The sequence below is a fragment of the Antennarius striatus genome, chromosome 20 (assembly GCF_040054535.1).
Source record: "Antennarius striatus isolate MH-2024 chromosome 20, ASM4005453v1, whole genome shotgun sequence".
NCBI classification, from domain to species: Eukaryota; Metazoa; Chordata; class Actinopteri; order Lophiiformes; family Antennariidae; genus Antennarius; species Antennarius striatus.
The window spans coordinates 3,570,289-3,592,642 of record NC_090795.1 but is presented as its reverse complement, the minus strand read 5'-3'; the positions used below and the strand labels follow the sequence as shown (position 1 = coordinate 3,592,642).

Genomic DNA, 22,354 nt, shown 5'->3' with positions numbered 1-22,354 from the left:
TTCTTCAAAATAAATAATATATATATATATCAGTTTTACATCTTGACACTCAATTGTAACATAAATTGATTACGCTGGAAAAAACAAAAGCGGCACAATATGGCATGAGTATTATCATACAGTGTTTCCTTTCACCATCGAGAGACATATCATGGACAATTTTCCGATGACGATATATGCTGGACTCTGCAAAACTACAGAAGCAAAACTCATTTACTTACAAACTGCAACTGCACCCAGTAAAGGCTTCAGAAACTTCTCAAGAGTATAGTTGGCTTGATTCTTTCTATCTAACACGACGAGGAGTGATCCTTCACCAAACACTTTTTCAGGCTAGTTCCCAGCCCTGCCCTGCCCTCCCCCCCAAAATGCCCCCCCCCCCAGCATCATACAAAAGCTAAACTGAGTTTTATAGCTCAGAAATTATACATTGGACTTGAAAGTAGAAAGGCGGAAGAAAAAACAGACTCGGACAAAACACTACATTGCAACATCTGCAGAATGTATTGTTAGGCGGGTACGAGAGATCGTACATTTTCCTGTTTTTGGAGACATCAAACTCATGACTGTCACTCTTTTTTATTTTTATTTTTTATTTGCAGATGTCTCCACGTCACTTCCCCCAACACATCGACTACTCGTCCATACGGGATGTGCTGCATTTTTTCATATTGGGTTGATATTTACGACAGAGTTCATGAATAACGTGGCTCCGTCTTTGAAAAAAAAAAAATCGCCCTGTTCCCCCCAACCTCTAGAAAAAAAAAAAAATCAACAAAAAAAAACAACAAAAATCATTGATTCATTTCTCACGAGGAGTCATGTGACTACTTATTAGGCGCCGGGGACTTTTCGAAACTTTTCCTCTTTGTTTGTTATTATAGCACAAATATAGCAAAGTAACACATTGAAGCCAGAGTTCCGGGTCCGTCGCTGGAATGAAAGGACAAATGCTCTGACTTGTGTGCATTCGGCAGTTAGTGGTTTGGACCGGAGCCCAAATCTGAAACCTTTAATGTCTCTTAACGCACGAGGTTTCTTCCTCCAGTCGAGCCATGTTTGATGTCTGTGTCAAAACACGCCATGGTACACTTTTAAAAATCCATGTAAGGAGGTAAACAAACCCCAAAAACCTTTTGAAGTCAAAGTGTTGTTCTTTCCATCTCTCTTGCTTTGTCTTTAAATCTTTTCCCCCTCCAATGCACCGAGGCATACAAAATCATTTTCTCCGACAATAAATTACTTTTTTTTTTCTTTCCCAGGTCCCACAAATGTTTAGACAGAGACATTCAAGGGGCTACGAGAAAACACCGGCGCCGTCACTGTTGCCGTAAAGGTCGGCGAGCTTTTTGAAGCGAGGTCCCCAGTTGCTGAGATAGTCATAGTTGTGATCTGAGTCTGTACTTAGTGACTCCAGCGAGCTCAGCGACTCCGCCACGGAGCCGCTGCCTTCAAAAGCGTACGTCTGAAGAGAGTCGTAGGGGGGAGCCGACGGGTCCACGTCAGCGTCCTTAAGTCGCTCCCAAATAAACTCTCGAAACACAACGTTGTCCGGCAGGGATTTATACGCCGGGCGGGTGGCTGACGGGTAATGAAAGAAGGTCGGCGTATCCGGCGTGACGTCTCGCCGGACGTTGGGGTCTCTGATGACGTTCAGGTTACGCAGGGTGACCATGTCGAAGGCCTCGGTGTCCTCCTCTCCCCCTCCCTCGTCGTCGTAGCGGACGATGTTCTCGCGGATATCTCGTTCCTCCTCCAGAATCAGAGGCTCCTTCCTCCTCCGACGCATCGTCACGATCAGGAGGACCATCACTGATGAGAGACGGAGTAAGACGTGTAAAATGTTCAGAAATAGCAAATAAATACAGGAAGTAGTTAAAGCGATGAGTAAAATGATGCGATGACACTCGTAAATGTTGAAAAACTGCCTTTGAATCAACATTCTATCACTTTTATGCCTTCAACATTGCCCAACGAGCATTTTTTTTATCAATATTGTCTCAATGCGGCCGCCGCCAACGTTATCATAAAATATTTTAAATTAAATGAAGATTTTTAAAGGTGGGGTGGGGCACATTTATTTAAAACGCTTTCTCCATTATGATCCAGGGGAACTTGGCTGACTTCACACAGCTGAATAAATTATCCAGTGAGGGAGGACAAAACTGTTTTGGAGGAAAAACAAAGAGAGATTTAAGGCCTCCCACAAGAAGAATAAAAAAAGAATATTCGACCTTCTGACGGTGTCATCTTCACCTTCACCAGCCTGAGGAAGAGGCTTTTGATTTTTTGGAAAATGGAAAGCTGCATTAGCGTGTTTGGTGATTTCATTGTCATCGCTAATTATTTTAATTAACTGCTGTAAAGCGGTCGTATTTCTCACAAAGAACAACCATCTAACATCAGTGTCTTTTAGTGTCTGACGTTAAACGTCGGTGGCAACAAATGTCAAGTCTTCTATTTCAGCCGAGGACTCAACATTCCTTATTATCTTGTAAACGTTCTAATATCTCTGCACTCAGGAGCTAATTGTTGGTTTTATTACACTTTCTTAAATTGTTTATTAGGGGGAATTTTTAATCTTTAATGACAGAAATGGGAAATAAAGGAGAGCCTGGGTGGAATCCAGCCCAAATTTAATCCAAATCCATCGACACCTTTTGTAGATATTCTGCTAGACATACAACAAACTCATAACCCCCGCTATTTCCCTCGATGGCAGGCGCGAAAAGAAGTTTGAATTCAATTTTAATGGACATGCTTGACACAGGATGTCAACGAAAGGAGTTTAAATGCATCTGACAGAGCTGTCAGGGTTTATGCAATGATCCTATCTGTGTTTAACTATCGATATCTATCGATCAACTGCGTCTTTCTTCGGCTTCGACCATCTGCATTTTTTACTTCCAGACTTCCCATACAGGCTTTCAAAAGTCCAACCACCCCGGAAAAAGCGTATAGCCTACACCAGGATCCGTCCTCCAAACCCTTGCTCCCTTCTCCCCATACATTATTGCTGAAAATAACTCCACGCCCAAGCAAACTGGCAAATGTCTAATGATCCTCTATCAATCAATGTCAAGCTGGTGCCAGTGAAATATCGCTCCCCGGGTCCCGTATTTCCCTTCCTGGCGTGCAGCGACTGCAGGCAGGAGAGGTAGAGACCCGGGAACCAAATTCAAACACCACTTCACCCCCCCCCCCCTAATAAAGGAGCAAATAGAGGAGATGGAAGGGAAGCAAGTGTCACATGGAAAAGGCTGCTGGAGACGAATGAGTTGCTCTCTGTTGGCTATTTGGTGACTGCTGGTACTCTGCAGGGTTTCACAAAAACTCTAGCGCTGCTACAGTCTTTCTGAAATCCCCTCCAGTATAATAACCTCTGCTAATATCCATGACACTTTTTTTTTAGCGCTTTAAGACAGAACGGCACACATTTTCTGGGGGAAGACACTTTCCTCTGATTGTAGGAACTCCATTGATTCTAAATTCTATTTGATTCCGTGGGGCTTCTCCAAAGTGAATTACAAAGTGGCACATTGAAATAGAATATTCTCAGTGCTTTCCAGTAAAGCTCTTTAGGGTTTAATGCCTAGAAGGCAGCCACAATGCGTCACACACACCGAAAGCGGGCAAACATCCAATCACATCCTTGCTCGGATGCGAAGGCGGATGGCCGAGAATACAAATCGTCCCTCCGACTTAGGTACCAGGGGTCCTGTAAGGAATGATTTCCAGCCCAGACAGTTGAGCAAACACCCTGCCATGATGCTACAGGAGTGCTTCTCTTCATAATACATTTACCCATGATGTAACCTGAATGAAAAGCAGATCAATTTAGCACTACCGAGGCTTTTGCTGTAATTGAATTGTTTAAATGATCCATCTAGAGCAATCAATGTGGGCTTTCTGTGCTGCGCTTTTCATACCGGCGTGAATCACCGAATGCACCTTTCTCATTAGAGTATTTTTTAGTCCACATGCTTCATGTTTCAAACCCGCGACTGATTGTTCGCTCATCTTTTGTCAGCCACACACTGGTTTCATTGTTGCAGTGCAGATTCAGGTGCAGAGGTATCCATCTGGAATTGATGGATGGAAAGAGGGCTGGTGTTTTGACAACTGTCATTCTAGCGTTTTAAGAAAGATCCTTTTTAACGGTTTAAAGATTCCAAAATCCTATTTACATAATTATTTGCTTGCTAAAAGCTGCAAATCCTCCGAAGAGAGATTAGATTTGGTTATATAACTGTTATATGACAATCAAATTGTTTTTTTTTCTTGCTGATAAAGTGGTTAAATGTAAGTTTTTTCCCCTTCAAAAGTTCCCTTTGATTATTTATTTTGATTAGAAATACTCCATTTTTTAAAGGGGCTTTAAATCACGGTGGTTGTTAACGTTGTTAAAGGACAGGATGCAACCAAATAAGTGGCAGCATCAGGGAAAGTGAATCAAACTCCCTCCACTGAGCTAAATAACTTAATAAAAGACAAATCTGAGGCTTGGACATAAGTATTCTGGATCTATATAGTACATTTGACAGGACAGATCTGAATCGCTGCCACAGTTTCGCTTTTGATTAAAAACTTTATTAAATCGACCAGCTGTTCGGTATGTGCAGCGCTTAGAAAAACAGCACGAGAATATATTTCACGGGCAAATGGTACAAAAAGCCAGACAGAATGTTCTGCATGCACTGAATAGTATTAACATGAAGGGACTGCAAGACGATTCTGTTTTACGTTCTTAAAGATAAGACAGAAAACCTCTACCTGCACCGTCACCACCGAAGGACAAGGTTTCTGGTATATATAAAAGTTTAAATCTCATTTTTACCAATTACTATTAGTTATTACTTGTTATTATACTTCCTGTCAGATCTGTCCTAGTGCAGGTATATTTATTCTCCAAACTTACTGAGCATCTGTTCACACACTTTCTGATTCTGCATTCATCTGTTGGCCATTTTTTTTCTCCTGATTACCCAACAGGACCCTGTTTTTTTTAAATTTCTGACTAGAACTTCCCTAATTAATTCAATTAATAAAAAAAAAAAGGACTGATTCTCTTCTGTTTTTTTTTAATTTTTTAAAATATATTTTATTTTATTCCCATCAACCAATGGGCTAGTTTTTCAGATTTGTAACACACAGATTCCTGTGCAAGTTCGAAGCTCTCAGATTAAAGAATTGTCTGCCGGCTGAATGGGGAGGAATAAATAGAGACACAGACGGAGAGCTAACATGAGAGATTCGTAGACAGTAAAAGTGAAAAACAAGTGGACGTGAAGATTTATAGAATGAGTCTGATGAGACAGAAATAACTGTCTGGAGGATGAGAGAGCTATGTAATGTCCTAATTGGCCCTCTGGAGGATTGAGCGATACCTGACCTCTGCTGGGAGGGAAAAAAAAAAAAAAAGGCACCGGATTCTAACAAGATAACGATCATGTCAGTAGTTTGAAGCGACTGTAGTGATACAATTTTTTATTTTTTATTTTAAATTGCATTTAGAGAGAGAAAAAAAGTGCCGTTTTCAGGAATATAACTACGAGGGGGGGGTCGAGGACAAACTCGGTAATTAAATCTAAAAATATCAACTTATGATTAATGACCACTTAGCCTCTGAGCGCACAAACGCTACAGCTAATTCTAGCTGCGCCGCTGTTTGGTTTTTGGAGACAGGCAGGCGGAAGTGACACCCCTTTATATCAAAGTACGTGATTGAAGCTCTCAGACAACAACTGATGAATCCTAAGTAGACGAGCGGCGCTCCGGAGAGCTCTCCACTTGCACCGCACATTGTAGTTATTACATTCTGTCATGAACGCCAGATAACTAGAATCAGTACGTCTCTGGCGAAGGGACGTGAGTTCCTTTCACCTGACGAGACGGAGAGACATTGATCAAGGAGGGGGAAAAGACAGAGAAGATAGAGGGGGAAATTTAAAGCCGACAACACCCCGGGATGACAGCGGCGAGACGCCTCTCGGCTTTCCGACGCTGCTTCCAAAACAACACAATCGCATGCAATCATGGCCTCAATTGCTACCCGGGAGATTGAAAGATGTCTTGATGGAAGACCATCAAGGAAGATCAGAATAAGGGATTGGGCAGAGCGGTCGCGCACGGGCTGCTAATAGAAGGCGAGGGAGGAGGGGTTGTAAGAAAAGAAGAGCAAAAAGAGGCTGATGGAGACCCACATACAAAGCAACTTGGAGGTATATTAAACTGGAGACCATTAGTTCTGAGCCTGTGGTCTATGTCCATGCTGCAGAATGCAGCCAGCTTTCATTAGCAATGCCCGGCTTGGGGGTGGGAGTGTGTGTGTGTGTGTGTGTGTGTGTGGTCACGTGTCTCCCTCCCCCCATTGCTCTTGAAGTTATCATCCATCGCAAAAAAAAAAAAAAAATTCTCTTGCAGTAAAAAAGTGGAAAAACTTCAAGGGAAGGAGGAGAGATGAGGGAGGGGTGGAGTTTGACCCCCATCAAAAGACTTAATTTCAGTTATTGAACGCGCCGCCACTCGGCTTCCAATGAAGTGCAGTAACGCGTTTCACTAGACGCCGTCGTCTGTTGGGCTTTTATGAGTCATAATGCGGCGCGTAGGTGACGGCTGGCTGCTGCTGCGGCATCTTTAAGGTTACGTTAAAGGCTTGTCATTTACTAAAATATTCAAATATCCCTCACTATTACGATGGAAAACAGAAGCAGACGATTGGCTAACCTTGAGATGCAGCATTCCATACAGTACTTATCCCCACGACCTTCACTGAATATCATAATTTAGCTTTTTAAGTACACTGGAAAACAGCAGCCATCAGGTAGCTGGAGGCGGAACGGTGTAACACCTGGAGAATTATCGCGGAAAAAAGGCTGACTTTAAGTAGGACGTCGATCTTTACGACTGACTAATAACTGGAACTGACGGATAATCATCAATAAAAACTTGAAGAAGGCTGCAGGAGAAAATTACATACTGATAAATAAATATTTAAAGTTTCCTTTCTAGAGACGAGATCAATGATCCGATGGGTCAAGATAAAACTCAGCCAAGGTACAAATACCTCTCTAAGTGATGCTGAGTCACATGTCACATGTATTTACTGAAGAGGAAATGTGAGCGGATGAACCCTCAACCCCCTCCCCCTCCAGGTTTGACATATAGAAGACCTTCAGATGTATTAGCGGAGCTTCTCTGACACATTCAGCTGTCTGGAGTGGTAGGAAGTGTTTCAGAACCACACAACGCCTTCAATACCAACCGGACCGTTATATTACTTCTACCGAGGAGGTCATGTTTGTGTGACTTTAAACAGGATTATACAAAAACTACCCAACAGATTTTCATGGAACTCAACATAAGGGGTTGAGCATGTGGTGTGGAAGAGTCTACTAAAATTTGAGAGGGATCCACATGAATGAGTGGAAGCAGGAAGTTGTTTCACTTCCTATAACATGGAGGTTTTCCCTCAACATTTGTGTCTACTAAATAAATATATATTAAATATTAAACATCTTATAGTATTATAAGATGGATTTGATGACACTTTTGGGCATAGCGTAAGGAAGAACACATGGAATGTTTAAGCCGATCTGGATTGCGGATTCTTTTCCCACTAATTTTAACATTGCAGGGACTTTCTCCAACTTTTTGCACACACTCACCACGGATTAGCATGAATTTCTGTGACTTCCTTTCGTTATGCTGAGATGGGGGTTCGTATCAGTGACACAAAACTACCAACAGTGATTGTCATTGGTGGAACAGCGGGCTCCGGGAATGAACTGCACTGCTGCAAATGGACATTTGCACCTGACATGCCTCATTCTCCTCAAACATCATCAAAAACGCCCTCCCAGTTTGGCGGTTGGATTTAAGGTGCAACTATTTCCCATCTCTCCCTCTGCCTGTCAAGGCTGCTGCTGCTGCTCCACATGCATTTGCTTCTCCACCTTCAGCTCCACCACCACCCACTCCACTCCATTTCACATCAACCCCCCCCCCCCATATATTCACATAAACATATCTGCGGGGAGTGATGGGTTTTTAAGCTCCAAGCCAAACTTAGATATGTTTGCCTGCTGTTATAACAAACATTTCAAATTTGTGAGATGTGGAAAACATTCGATTTTAAAGTGGACCGGAATGAAGCGGTGGATCAGTGTGTGGTTTTTTTTTCTTCATTTACTTCAACAGAACCTTGAGGACAGCCGTTCTGGTGGTGCACATGTCATGTTGGAACTTCCATTAGACTTTAATTTAATTAAAAGAGACCGTTGGGCCTTTGGTGGAGGTATGTGCTCTATTTAGTACCCTTCTAGTAATAATTGTCCCGAGTATATCACTTTAAGATATTGGAAGGTTTTTTGAGGGGGCTTCCTTTTAAGTCAAGGTGAGAGCTCAGAAAATACCAGTAACTACTTTTAATGAGCTTAAACTTAAAATTCAGACCTTTTTTTTTTAACCTCCTTCACAGGGTTTTCCGTGAGGTCAGTATTCTGAATCTGTGTCTGCATTGCTCATTTGTTTAAAATTGGAAATCAATTAAGTTTTATTGTTTGTTTTCTTCCCCCTACAGCTGATACCAAACTAAATATTAATCATCAGAACAACACAAAACACAGGAATTCCCACGTGTCAATGTGGCGCAGCAGCCTTCAGTATTGATAGGCTATTACTGTGCATATGACAAGTAACCAATCAGACTGTCTTGTAGGCGGGACATTGAGTGATACCATGGTGGGGTGATAAGAGGCTGAGTGGCAGCTGCATAGTAGAATTTGTTATTTCTGACATATAGAGGATTTGGTTTCTGTCGTCTGTCATTTTAACTGAATTTCCAGGCAGAAATGTATTTTTCCTGTTCTGTTGGGACAAAATTTGGAATCAATTCACCCCCTCAGTGAGATCACATGATCAGAGAATCGGTTCTTTCTAGGTTTTGATTGGAGCTGATTTGGGATAACGTGCTTCTGACATTTACATTACTTTATCATTAATTGCAACTTCAGCATTTACGAGCTGTGGGCTATCTATGAAAAAAATTGGAATTATTATTTCTCCTTTGGTGATTGTTCCAATTTTTTTCCCCATGTAAATAGTGATAATTAAATAAATATACTGGAGTGAAAAGTGCTTTATTTCTCATAGAATTTTAAATGTCAACTTTGTGTTTGAATGTATTTCATCATTATTATCCATTCCAACAAATGCCTATGTTAAGCAGATGATATCTAGTCTCAAATACAATTGTTTCATGGTGGTATTTCTATTTATACTTAGTTAAAGGTCTAAATACTTATTCCACAATGTGAATGCATCAACAGGCCAGCATGTTGACTTGAAGCTCCAATTACAGCATCTTCCCAGCTAACAGGGATGGAGGCCAAAGCTTTGCACAGCCCTTTGAGCTCGACACAAACCTGTTCCGCTAGTTATCACATGGACTTTCATCTTTGACGCTGAGGTCACAACGGCTCTTACCCAGAAGTGTGATGATGCAGCCTAAAATAGCCAGGAGGGCGCCGGTGCTGAGGCCCGTTGCCGTGTAGGCCACGGCTCCACAAGACAAGGCCACGCCGTCGGAGTCGCAATCGCACACGCGAACCGAAAGCGTGTTGATGCTGCTGAGAGCCGGGGTTCCGCTATCCACGATCAACACCGGCAGCCGATACACCGGCTGCTCCCGTCTCCTGAAGCCGCCCCGTCTGGTCAATATGGACGCCGTGTTGTCTGCAGAAATAGATTATAAGCATTGACAGGTCAAAGAAAGCTACATTTAATGGTTATCGGCTTTGACGTGATCAATCATCTGTGTGTATCGGTAGCAGAGCTGATCTATTCTGTAACAGTGATTGCTGTACAGATGGTGTCATTAACACGATTCATGATGCGACACGCTGCCGTGTCAATCCTTGATCTTGACCACCTGTTGGCGAATAATACGCTTGATTGGAGGTAAAATCCGCCAGAGAACGACATGTTTGTGCGCCGTCTAAAAATAGCAGACTCACGCTTTCAGATTGAAGGGTCACAACTGAAAAGTAGATTTTCCTTTGCTTTTTCTCTTCAAGTCAAAAGTAATATTGAACTATTTTCTTATGACTACCACATCAGTCAAATTCTGTGTGATTATTTGTGTCTTAATATTTTGGCGTTTTGGAATTTGATTGCTGGGTGCCCTACATTGGAGAGAAATGAGTAGAAGGCAGTAAGTTAGGGCCAGCAAAGACTGATAACACAGGAAAACAGCAAAAATCACAGCAGCACCTGTAAAGATCATGAATTCATCTACATGCTTTGTTTAAGGCATCTACAAAAAAAACCAAAAAAATTATTATGACTAGCTAGTAATTTGAATTAGGTTTGAAAATTAACTAGTTTAGGGTTATTTATCTGTTAATGTCCCAGAACGCTTCGTTAAATTAATGAATTTTAAATTTGAAACGATAAAAAACAGAATAAAATGATGAAAAAAACATCACAACACAAAATCATCCAAAATTTAAAATATTTTCTATATTTAATATTTGCATTCCTGACACTTCCAGGTTTCACAAGGATGTAGATCTTTGGAATTTAAATCTATGGCTGGTCTAAGGTATGTCCAGAGTTCATGGCATTCAATATAAAACCTCCTAACACCGCATGGAACACAACGGAATAACTTTTATGATCATACTGATTGAGCTCTGTAAACGTAATTCAATCATGCATCTTATGATTCTCAATTTAATTTAACAAAATCTGGTGTCTTACTATCAATAAGAGATAATTAAGGACCGAAAACAGAGCCATATCTTTTTTTCTGGGATCGATCACAAAGCCCCTCAGATGGTTTCTGATCATAAATGATGGCTCTTTAGAAAGGCAAGCAACAGCCTACAGGACAGCTTTAAACTGTGACTGTAAGTAAATATCTTAAGATATTAATTAAAGTTTCAGACCAGAGATTCCCAATCGACTGGAGCGACTCCGGGGATTTAACAGATCTATTTGGAGGACAAATGGGAGAAAATGGACTTTTTTTTTTATTTGCTAAAGAAAGAAGTTTCTTAACTGCTGTCCTCAATTCCCTTAGTCCTTAGTTTTGAAGACCAGTTATGAATATTTAATGTGAATGGAAAGTTCATTCTGTTAAAATAACAAACATTCTTAATGACAAAGTTTTAAGCGGCAGCATGAGGAAGAACACAGGCTTGTGAAACTTTGGTTTTTGGAAACATGTTTAACTTCTTACCATCAGAATTTTTTTTACTTTTTTTAATTTTCAGTTTCAAATTATAAAGCTGGCTGGGCTTCAGGAAAATAAATTATACTTGCTGAAGAAGACTGATTTTTGAAGGCTAACTAACTGCCTTATCTAAAAACCAAGCACACATCACTGAAGAATGTGATAAAGAATGTGATAAAGTCTACCTATTTATATTTTTCATGAAGAGATGAGCAAAAAGAATACATAAGTAACTGCGTTAAAACTTGAGAATTATGAAAGATTCATCAAGATTTTTTTTTAATTCAAGTGTTAATAAAGTTTTAGCATCAGACGCATTTGTTCTCTATGATCGGATGAATAATATTTCACGGTTATTAAACATTCATAACTTCCTTTTTTTCCATCCAGGCAAAAAGAAATAGCGTCTCGTCTACTGAGCATGGTGACGGTACTTGCTACAGGTCAGATGGTGCTGATTGAACCTCCACAAAGAAAGATTAAACAGCCTCTTCTGAATTCATATCCATAAATACATTCTAACTAACATGACTGCCAAAAGCAAGCGTTGGGAAATATCGAAAACTTTTCTAAATCAACTAAAAAAAACCCCCAAGTTTTTAATATCTGCTTGGAAGAAACTGAATTCCTTGATTTGTATGACTTTTCAAGACCTGTAGATAACCTGGATTTAGGCAAAAAAACAAAATTCATGAAATTTTTACTGCAGATAAACAAAACAGAATAGCAGTAACACCTTTGTTATCTCGCAGGGTGAAGTTGAGGTTGCCGGCGACCGATGCAGCCAGGGAGAAATAAAACCTGTGTCCGCTCACGGGTTCATCTTTATCCACGGCGCTGATGGTCTGGATCACCTGAGGACAACCAGAACACCAGAGAGACCAACACAGACGTTCCAGATTAGTTAGCTTGATGGTCTTTATCCGATCTCGCTGGCTGATTAGGTGTTAACTCAGGCTGTAAATTAGGTAATGTGTTCAGGCAGTAGGAGATACGGTATCAGTTTCAGGAGAACATTGTTGTCGAGCCTTTATATTCGGATCGCTGTTCACTCTTTTTCAGATTTATGCATAGAGGCATAAATCTTTCTTAAAAGGCTAAGTGTGAGAGAACAGGAGAAAATCAACTTGATTCTGATTTATTGAAAAGATTTGCCTTCACAATGTTTAGCTGTGGTTTTTCATCATTTATCTCTTGATGAAGAACAGTAAGTGCTTATTTGGCAACAGCTTGGAACCCTCTCAAGGATGAAGTGCTCGCTTTTGGGAAAGTGCGTGTTTTCTTTCCCCAGTCCCATGACTGTAACACATCAAGCGTGCATGTGTGTGTAATTATGAAATAAGAAAATATTACAGTTGCACATTTATTTCCACGGGCCAGTCAATTGTAAAACCCATTTTATTTATAAGAATGAACCATTAGCTTCATAAAAAGTCATACAGTGTCTAAAATATGGACACATGTCTCAGTAATGTCACCCGTAGGCAATCTCTTCTCCTGGTGTGCCCATGTTCGGGGAAAAAATGCTGCAAAAGTGCCCTCTTGGATGTTTCTATGATAGATAAAACATGGCAAAGTGCCCCCTTGGGTGCCCTTCCGGTGAAGAAAATGTGATGAAGCGCCCTCCAGAGCGCCTTTCCAGAGGACAAAACACGGCGAGGTCGAGTAGTTCTTGGGCAATCCTGCTAACAAGCCAACCGACCAACAAATAAATAAATGGCTGTGGATGAAAACAACGCCTCATTGGCAGAGGTAAACATATAATTTGATGCCTAAACTTCGTAAAGTTCCATTAAATTTTCATCTAGGTGATGGAACGGCAGAATAAAAGTCGGTATTTCTCATACGCTTTAGAGACAAAATGTGTGTAGGAGTTGCATAATCTCCAGCAGCCTGAGAAAAGTAGATCGAGACCAAAACCAGGTATAGCACTTGTTTGTAAGGAAGGAAAGTACTGACAAATAAAGTTAAAAAGAAAAAAAAATCACCTTTTAATCTTTCTCCTGACTCAATCTATCCTCCCACCACTCTTCCTGTCGACTCCCAACACCCCTTTATACAAGATTCAGAATTTGTCTTCTGCTTATCTATTTAAGTGAAACACAATTACTATGATGTATAAATGTATTGTCATGATTGTAAATATCAGTATTCACTCGTAAGTGACTGTATCCTCTATAACACATGTGTCAAACTCAAGGCCCTGAATAATAATGAATAATGAAAAATATTTCCATTATTATTATCATATTTCCATTATTTCCATTATACATTTGGTCCTCCACATCACTTTGTGTGGCCCGCGAGAGCATAAAAGGTCAGAGTGTCTCAAAATAAATAGTTCAAAAAGCGTGCTTTGACCAGAAACTACATTTCCCACAATGCAGTCATTAAGCCCATTTTCACTGTGACAACGTTATTCACTTCGAGTTTCATAACCTGACAAATTAAAAGGATTTATGTTATAACAAAGCAACTAACATATTTCTTCTGTGTAACTGTAATATTTGTAACTTGAATATGTAATAAATTCATAGTTTATTACTCTTTATTGAGGATTAGTTACATTTATAGTACATTGAGTTACATTTCTAAGTTACATCTAGCCCTTTGAGAACAGCTATTATTCTGATGTGGCCCTCAGTGACAATGAGTTTGACACCACTGCTTTATAATATAATTTCATTTACTCTGCTGACAGTTTCTAAACAGGTAATGTGTTCCTCCATAGCTGTTTAAGCTTTTCTAGCCATGAATGCACATTTCTTGTGATCAGTCAAGGATACGTTCATCAGCCTTTAGACTGGGGGATGCGTATGCATCCTTCAACCCCAAGAAGTCCTCTAAAAACAAAACTCCAGTGAGTAGAAATAAAAAGCTGCCTTTGAAAGAAAAAAAGCACACAAACAAATTGCTACGGGTGAATTTTCTACTCCAAGGTCTGATTCTAACAACTAATTCATAATTCTAGAGACGGTTCAACTAGAGTTCAGCCCAGCTGCGTTAAAGGGTTAATGAATAATACACACTTTGTTCTTGCTCTAATACATAACATACACTTGCATGTACAAGGCATTAACCAGCATATAATGAGGTCAGTCCGCCGAACGCCGTTAGCTCAAACTAAATGCAGATGCTATGCAGCCAGGCATTCCCACTTCATTATTACATGTATGAAAATGAGTCATGATAAGAAGCGCTCTCGCCTCGGGCCATGCAAGACAAACACGCATGTCTGGGCGTTAAACAGGAGCGCCGCCATTTGTTTTGGCCACTTTATTTTGCCTCTGTACTCCCTTCATTACATGGCAGCATTGACGATTATAAATAAGTCAGGAAATCAAATTACCACATGAACTGATTTATTTACACCCACCAGCGTGAGTTGCAATGAATTTTTTTTTTTTTTTAATTCCTAAAAATGTAATATCTGGAAATCGAGTTATCGGTTTTCAGAGAAAGATGCAAAAAAATAAATAAATAAAAAAAAACTCACAAAAAAATGTTGAGCTTTAATTGTGGCGCCTTCTGCGCGGCGACACTTAGCAATCTCGCTCAGTACACTTCATACAGGAGAAGCGTATCACACACACACACACACACACACATGCACACACACATGCCATATGGACGACAAATGATAGCCACGGCCATCAAAGTGAGTGTTACTGCAGCAGTGTCCTTATAAATTTAGATGAAGCCTCCTGAAGCCTTTGTAGGCAATCTAGAAAGTCAACCCTGTGACAACTCACACCCGTGGACGGGATCCAAGAGTTTCTTAAAAGCAATTCACACTAAATTATCACATCGCCCCCCCCACCCCCTACTCCTCTCGCTTTCGCACTATCTCCCCCCTGCCAAAAGAAAAAAAAAACAACAACCCTGCATCTCGTCTCGCTATGAGACAAAAACAAACTAAAATAAAGAAATAAAAACATAAAAAAGGGTGAGGAAGGAGAGAGAAAAATAAATAAATAAAAGCCAATGATCCATCAGAGCCCAGACGTGGATTATCAGTTGTCAGCTGTGATTAAATGCTGCTGGTTACAAGCTGTCAGGTATTAGAGGTTGGTGTAGGTGGTAAATGACATCCTGCCAATTATTAAACCTGGCAGGCGGGGTGAAAATTTATGAATATTTTACTGTTTCTTTACCAAATTAAAATAGTTCCTCTTTCATCAGCAAAACTAATCACACGGTCGGCTTTTTTAAAGATTTTTTTTTTTTTTTTGTGTTTGTGTGTGTGTGTTTGTTTACTTTTTTGGCGCGGCAACACGAGGAGAATATGTCTGAGAGGCAGAAAAATGAAAAGGAAAGGTTGTGTTCTGGAGTTCAAGAACATTTGGGGATATCTCTGTTCGTACAGGCGGGAGTGATGTTTGTGTCACGCCGCATCAGTGACAGGTAGACGCAACAGGCCAGCACCTACACAAGTGGCGTGTGTGTGTGTGTGTGTGTGTGTGTGTGTGTGTGTGTGTGTGTGTGTGTGTGTGTGTGTGTGTGTGCACGCTTCAGCTGCATATCATGAAAGCTGTCATTGATTCGGGGATCATAATAACTCACAAGCCTCCTCACTCTGTTATGGAAATTTCACATCTGATAGAAAACCTATCTTTGTGGTTCTTACAGCGACACCTCCTATACACAATTTGAACCTTTTTGATGTCCTTTGAATATCGCAGATGGATTCGGAAGCTTATCTCTAGGAAGCCTCCCATCCCTCACTGCAAAAGGGAAAGGACTGTAAATCATCCTTAAATCAAACACTTTGTAATGTATAATGCCTTTCATTAGAGCGGCTCTGATGCAAGGCGCTCCGCAGAACCTTTGGTGGGGAATTCTCTAATGGGTTGGTGCAGACAGGAGGAGAGAGGCTTGGATGTGGGCATAAATTCTAGCTGGGAGACATTAACAGTAGCTGCAGACTGGTGCTTGTCGGGAGGCAGGACCGAGGAGGCCTATGAATCCCGGAATTAAAGGTTTCTTGAGTTTACACATGGCTGCACGTCAGATCAGGAAGGATGTGGAAGGACAAATGTTTCCCACTTTATAGGCTGAGGATGAGGAGGACGGTAAAGTTAAAGAGCAACATTTACTCTAATGGCGATGCATAAACTGCATATTTTATGTCACCGCACAAAAGTTGCATTCAAAATCTGTGGCGGGTATGACTGATGTCGATATTTAGAAATTATTTAGATGAGAATGAGGCACAAAAACCGACTGAACTGTTCCTGAAAGCAGGGAGACTGTAAAAAAAAACAAAAGACAAAGAAAGAAAAACTTAAAGGCAAAGAAAAAAAGGTGAGATTGTGTTGCGTTTAATTCATTCCACCTTAATTATCATTGAATAAATGATAAAAAGTGACTGTAATTCTTCCGATGAAGTGATAAAATGAGGATACAAAGGCATTGTCAACCGCAAAGGTGACATGCGTTAGCATTAGCTGCCAGATGAATAGCATGAGAAATCCGGAATGCTATTTTTATCTGTGTTTTTTTAATTTTATTTGGTAGTTAAGATAGATAGATAGATAGATACTTTATTAATCCCGGAGGAAATTGCATTTAATCCCAGAGGAAATTGCATTATATGATTGCATCATCATCATCATCATCAATTGCAATGCATAATAAAAACTGAATCAAAACAAGGAGTTTAGCTGAAAGTTGAAAAAGTGTTTGACATCAGATTCCAGCGCTCCTACAGTAGGTATTCATAAAACAAACGTGAAGGCTGGAAGTCTTGAGCTTGATTTTGATTGATTAAATGTTAAATATGATATTTCAATAACTTTTCAATGTAAAGTCATAGAGTCATAATTGCGTATGATGTCATACTTCCTGTAAATGTGATGTATTTCCTCTTTGTCCATATTAAAATGCCAGTCAGATTAAACATTTGCGTTCCTATATTTGGTCTCATTATCTTCCTTGTGTTGTTTCGTCTCTTGTTTAACATCCAGTGGACTGAAGTTGCGTATGTAACTCGACTTACTGACCTAACCTTCCAACTTCAGGCATTTAATTTCCTTCATTTTTCCAAGACTTTTCAGTGAAACATCAGGTGATACTCTGATCTGAAAACTGTTACAGCCTGTCAGGGATGAGCTATAATCAGAGCACCTGCGTTTAATCTCAAGCCAAAACGCCCCGTCTGTACTTTGAGACCGAATGCTCGTCTTGAGACGTGGATTGCGTGTCTCGTCAGACGTCGTCCCACCACCTGGATGCCAGCAAAAGAACACATCTAACGCAACATTCTCATAGCTGCTCTGCCATTGGCTATTACCTAGTATCTTCCTGGCACCCCATTGGCTAAGAGGGACCTCTGTGTGTAGCTAGATAGGTGTCTATGCAGCGTCCTCGTCATTTGGCCCTCGACCCATGAGGTGTTCTGATAATTTTACGTAAATATATTAACTTTTTGAGTATTCTCTATGGACCCCAAGAAAGCGAAGTTTTTTTGTCCGTACAAACAAACCAAGAGATAGTAGAAGAGCATGAGAAAGGGATGCGTTTGGTTGATCTCTCCAAAGAATATGGCCGTAATGCATCTACAATCACCACGTTATTAAAACAAAAGGAAGTTTAAGGAGTTTAAGGCATCGCGTGGGTGGTTGGAGAAGTTCAGAAGGAGGACTGGAATTCACTCTGTTGTTCATGGTGAGGAGCGCATGAACCAAAGAGGGCAAAAAACAATGAGGACAGCAGTTAAAAGGTAAATGACCGTCATTTTTACTCTATTCTTTGTTTTTTACGTTATGCACAACTCTCATTCATTGTGTAATAATCTAATCGTAACATGTATTTGTTACATGTTTTGATGCATTTTCATGCTTTATAAAACATTTATGTCAGGATTTTTGGGGGCTTGGAACGGATTAGGGCATTTTCACCGAAAACGCGTCTCTACTTACGAAATTTTCTACTTACAAAATTTCTTCTGGAACCAATGAATTTCGTAAGTAGAGGTACCACTGTATGTTGGTGAATTTAAAAATGACCACAATCCTTTGCACCTGTGATATCTGTGCTCCCCTGAGCGTGTCGGTTGGGTCTCCGGCTCCCACCGGAGACCAGCGGGTAGAAATGTGGCCCCGCCGTAATGAGGAAAAGCATTGTCAGCTAATGTAGCATGGCTAGACCGAGAAACCGAACAACTCAGAGATAATGAGCTTGTTACGCTTCCCCAGTCCCCCCCGTTTTTTTTGTGGTTTTTTTTGCACGAGCAGTATAAACACGACACTTTAAAATCTATTTCTTCAGCTCCTCTACCAAGTCTAAGATATATCACGTCGTCCTGAAAGTGTTTTTATTAGATAGCGAGCCGGATGAGTCACAAGCCGGCCGCTTCGAGAGCCGAACGGTAAAAATAAGCATCGCATCAAACAGGCGGGGACGAGACAGCTGTCGTTTGGGGGGTGGTGGTGGTGGTGGGGGTGATAGAGGAAGTGATGGTCCTGCAGTTTTCGCACTAATCTGCTTCCTAAGACATCAGCACCCCACATCTGACACCCCTGGGTTCACCGACGGATCAACATCACCCACTAACACATCCCCAACCTCGCTGTCATCACACGCACACACGTGTTAACGCCAACAAAACACGCCGGCCGGCACCTTTTCATGATGATCCCAACCCAGATCTTTGCAGGGATCTGTTGCGTCCGAGGTTGGAGTGATCTCCCGGCGAGCTCCGAGTCTTTTAATAGAGCCGACAGTATGCTGCCACACGCTAATATTTACACGTTACCGACACGTTAGCGTGTCTGTTTTCGGCCCGTTTTTTTTTTTTTTTTGACGCAACACCTATGATGAGCTGATTATTTAAGTGACAGATGAAGGCGTGAAGGTTTATTAATGTTTGTGTGATTGATGTGAAAATCCAAGCAGTGGCTACAAAATGGTGACTAAAGAACTTTTGATCTAAACGTTTTTTTGAGTTTTGAGATTTGAATTTTGGATTTTCTGCCTTTTCGCACCAGAATTTCACCGTAGGACAGGGATAATTTGTGCTCTAGGTGATTTTCTTGGCTTTATTTAGTGGTAATAATTATATTAAAGTTTCCATAACAACTTGAGGACACCAGTGATTGGGTTGGGGTGTTGATTTCCAACCTAATAACTTTAAAAATGGGTAGAAATATTCTATTTTAGCCATCCCTTTTAAGAAAAATATACAAAAGTCAACTATAAATTAAAATCAAGCTAATAAAATATGTGTTGTATGTCTGGATAAGCCTATTAGTGCTTTGTTCACCTCTAGGGCAAGTCTGGGGATGGTGGGGTAAAACATTTAGGGAACTTAAAGCGATTATAACTTTGTCTCTTGCTCTGAGACACATCATCGACCTTGACTTTTAACAGATCTTTATATAAATTGGCAGCTTTAAAAATATTACAATCAAAAATGTTATAAATTCGTAGTTCGCAGCTTGGAGTGTACCCATGAATTTTGCAAATATCTTTTACTGGATTAGTTTTTATTGCAGAAAAAACTCTCAGGGAAGCTCTAGAGTTTTTAAGGAAAGTCTTGTTTTCTATGATTTCTAAAGCAGCTTAATGGATGTTTATTCCCCACGGACATGAGTGATATCCTTTAGAAATGAAAGTCACGCTGAATTTAAGGGGTTTATCGGATTCATATGTGCGTTACGACTCATAAAAGAAGCATGATGTTTGGGAAAGATTTTTGCAGCTAAACTGCCTCTACGAGAGAAACCACAATAATTTTTTCTGTTATCTGTATTTTTTTTCTTCTTCTTCTTCGCCTCGTGTCTCTCCCTCCACAACCCCCCCCCCCTTCCCGTTGGATTCGTGCCTCCCATTTAAAAAAAAAAAAAAAAAGCTATTTCCTTGACTACTAAACATTCACAGACCTCTGGAGGATGCTGCGCCTCCTCTGGGATGCTTCATGGAGAGGTAAGGGAGGGGGTAAGGGAGCACACTGGGGGCAGCAAAATGTCAAGTCCACTCATGTAGGTAATGGTTACACTGAAGTGATTGTACAACGTGACCCTGCACCCCCCCCCCCTCCTCGCCGCCTCCGCCACCTCCATCCTGTCATAATTTCAATTAATATTATGGCAGAAGACAGACGCGCCGCTGATCCGTAACAAGTAGCATCTCCGGAGAGAAGCGGTGCCACGAGTCGGCCTTAATTAGACCTTAAAAATGGCAGGTTGTTCCTTCCTGCACTCCCTTTTAATCTACGTTACCGAGCCGACCCCTGGACCCGACCGGCAAAAATATTATTTCATCTTCATCTCTGCTGCGAATAAACCCCACGGACGTGACAGGCAGTGGGGTGGCCGAGGAAAGTTTTCGCAAAAGCTTCACAGGGAAAAGCAGAAGAAGTCAGCCAAAGTGTTCGCCGGTGAAAACCGGACACACACACACCAGAAGCAACAGGAGCATTTTATTTAATTAGGAAATTGGGTGGGGGGGGGGTTGTTGGAGCTCACACCTGACAGCTTTACACATCCACCACCAACCAGCCCCCTATGCTAACAGCTAGTTGTAATTCAAGCAGAGTTTTTACATCCAAATGTCAACCTCTCTCTGTATTTTTTTTGTTTTGGCTGTAAATCCCATAATGAAATTTCCATTTTTTGTCTGCTTTTTGATTAATCAAGACAAGATACGCAATTACAGCGTGGCCTTTATAACAGAAGACTTGATCTGAATGGGACTGGATGTAAATTGGAATTAGTGAGAAATGAAGATGAGAACATGGATCTCATTATGTTCAATGCCTATAATGCTTAGCGGTAGCGGGGACAAAAAAAAAACACAAAAAAAAAACCACGTCTGATGTACTTTTTTCTTTTTTTTGCAGGAAAAGATATTTTTGATTAGAAGTCTCATACTGTCAAAAACTGAACATGCATTATTCTATAGAGCGGAATTGAATCATTCAAATAAAGGAGCAAGAAGAAAAGCACATTTTTGAGTGTGTGTCTGTGTGTGTGTGTGTGTGTGTGTGTGTGCATGTGTGTGGGGGTTATATAAATAGCATTACCCATCGTTTTGCAAAACCTCCCATTCTAATTAGCTGAATAGTTACCAAGCTAATCAAACTCAAACGTCTTTGTCACATTTAAGGAAGTCAAAATGTTTCTGCACACAAGCGCAAACACACTTCTTTAAAAATCCCGATAGCGTCTCCAACCATTAACATGTTCAAACCAGCTAATAGGTGCGGCGCCTCGCCTAGTGACCGCCACGCTTTTCGAATTGGAATGCAGCACATCTTCTCGCTGAGTGGAGGAGGAGGAGGAAGCCTCCCCACCACCCACCCCCCCCCCACCTCAAACCAGCAGCTTTTCCAGCAGCGTGGAGCTCCTACACCTAAGGGGGGACCTCACAGCTCAGCTATCACTGGCTTTGAGTAAGCAATCTGTCTGCTTCAGCTGAGTAATTACAGATTTGCTGTACCTTTTCCTGCTGATGATGCTGTCAGGGGCCGAGGCTGTTGCTTATGTCCTGGGGGCCTGTTTGATTGTCGGGGAATGACTTTGTTTCAGGATTGTCATAGGCTCTGTGACATTATTTATCAGGTGCTGCTGGGGAAGAAATGAACAAATTACGTGTCGACTTTTGAAAGTCAAGACGGTATTGATGGATGATAGATAGTTTGCGGGATTGTGCTAAATTTGATGTCACCGTGAGACGACAATCATCTCAAGTGGCAACATCATTAACGGGAAAATAGACATTCAGTTCTGGAAGAATGCATTCTTCAGTAATGATGGCATCTAAAATAGAAGCAATGTTTATTCCTACAAATCCTCCCCCCCACCCCTGTACCTTAAGGCTAAACTAATTGATTAAATTTCAATCTAAAAATATCAGAAAACTCCATGTTTTTGTGTGAGCTTGAACTCCATTGTGTTTGTCGTGCTCGTATTTTAAGTGCGAAATGAAAAAAAGGTGAGACCAAAACAAAACCCCCCCCCAAAAAAACCACCTCAGCTCTTAGGCCTTCATTTTGATCAAACGAACACAAAAAAGGAACCAAAGCCCGCATGAAATAATCATCCTTTCTTTCTCTCGCCTCCTTCTCTTGACCAAGCTGACAAACAACCGCAAAATATGAATGCAAATAACATATTT

The 22,354-nt window shown here is 40.8% G+C and overlaps 1 protein-coding gene across 1 annotated transcript in view; it reads right to left on the bottom strand.

Moving 5' to 3' along the window:
• Positions 1 to 398: 398 nt before the first annotated feature.
• The window catches only part of LOC137614175 (cadherin-7-like), a 78,430-nt gene continuing 56,474 nt past the window's right edge, over positions 399 to 22,354 (bottom strand). The window contains exons 9-11 of the mRNA XM_068343801.1: positions 11,973 to 12,090; positions 9,487 to 9,735; positions 399 to 1,812 (exon numbers count right to left, since the gene is read on the bottom strand). Of these exons, the coding sequence (XP_068199902.1) occupies positions 1,298 to 1,812; positions 9,487 to 9,735; positions 11,973 to 12,090 (882 nt within the window). The 3' untranslated portion in view covers positions 399 to 1,297. The remainder of the gene's footprint in view (positions 1,813 to 9,486; positions 9,736 to 11,972; positions 12,091 to 22,354) is intronic.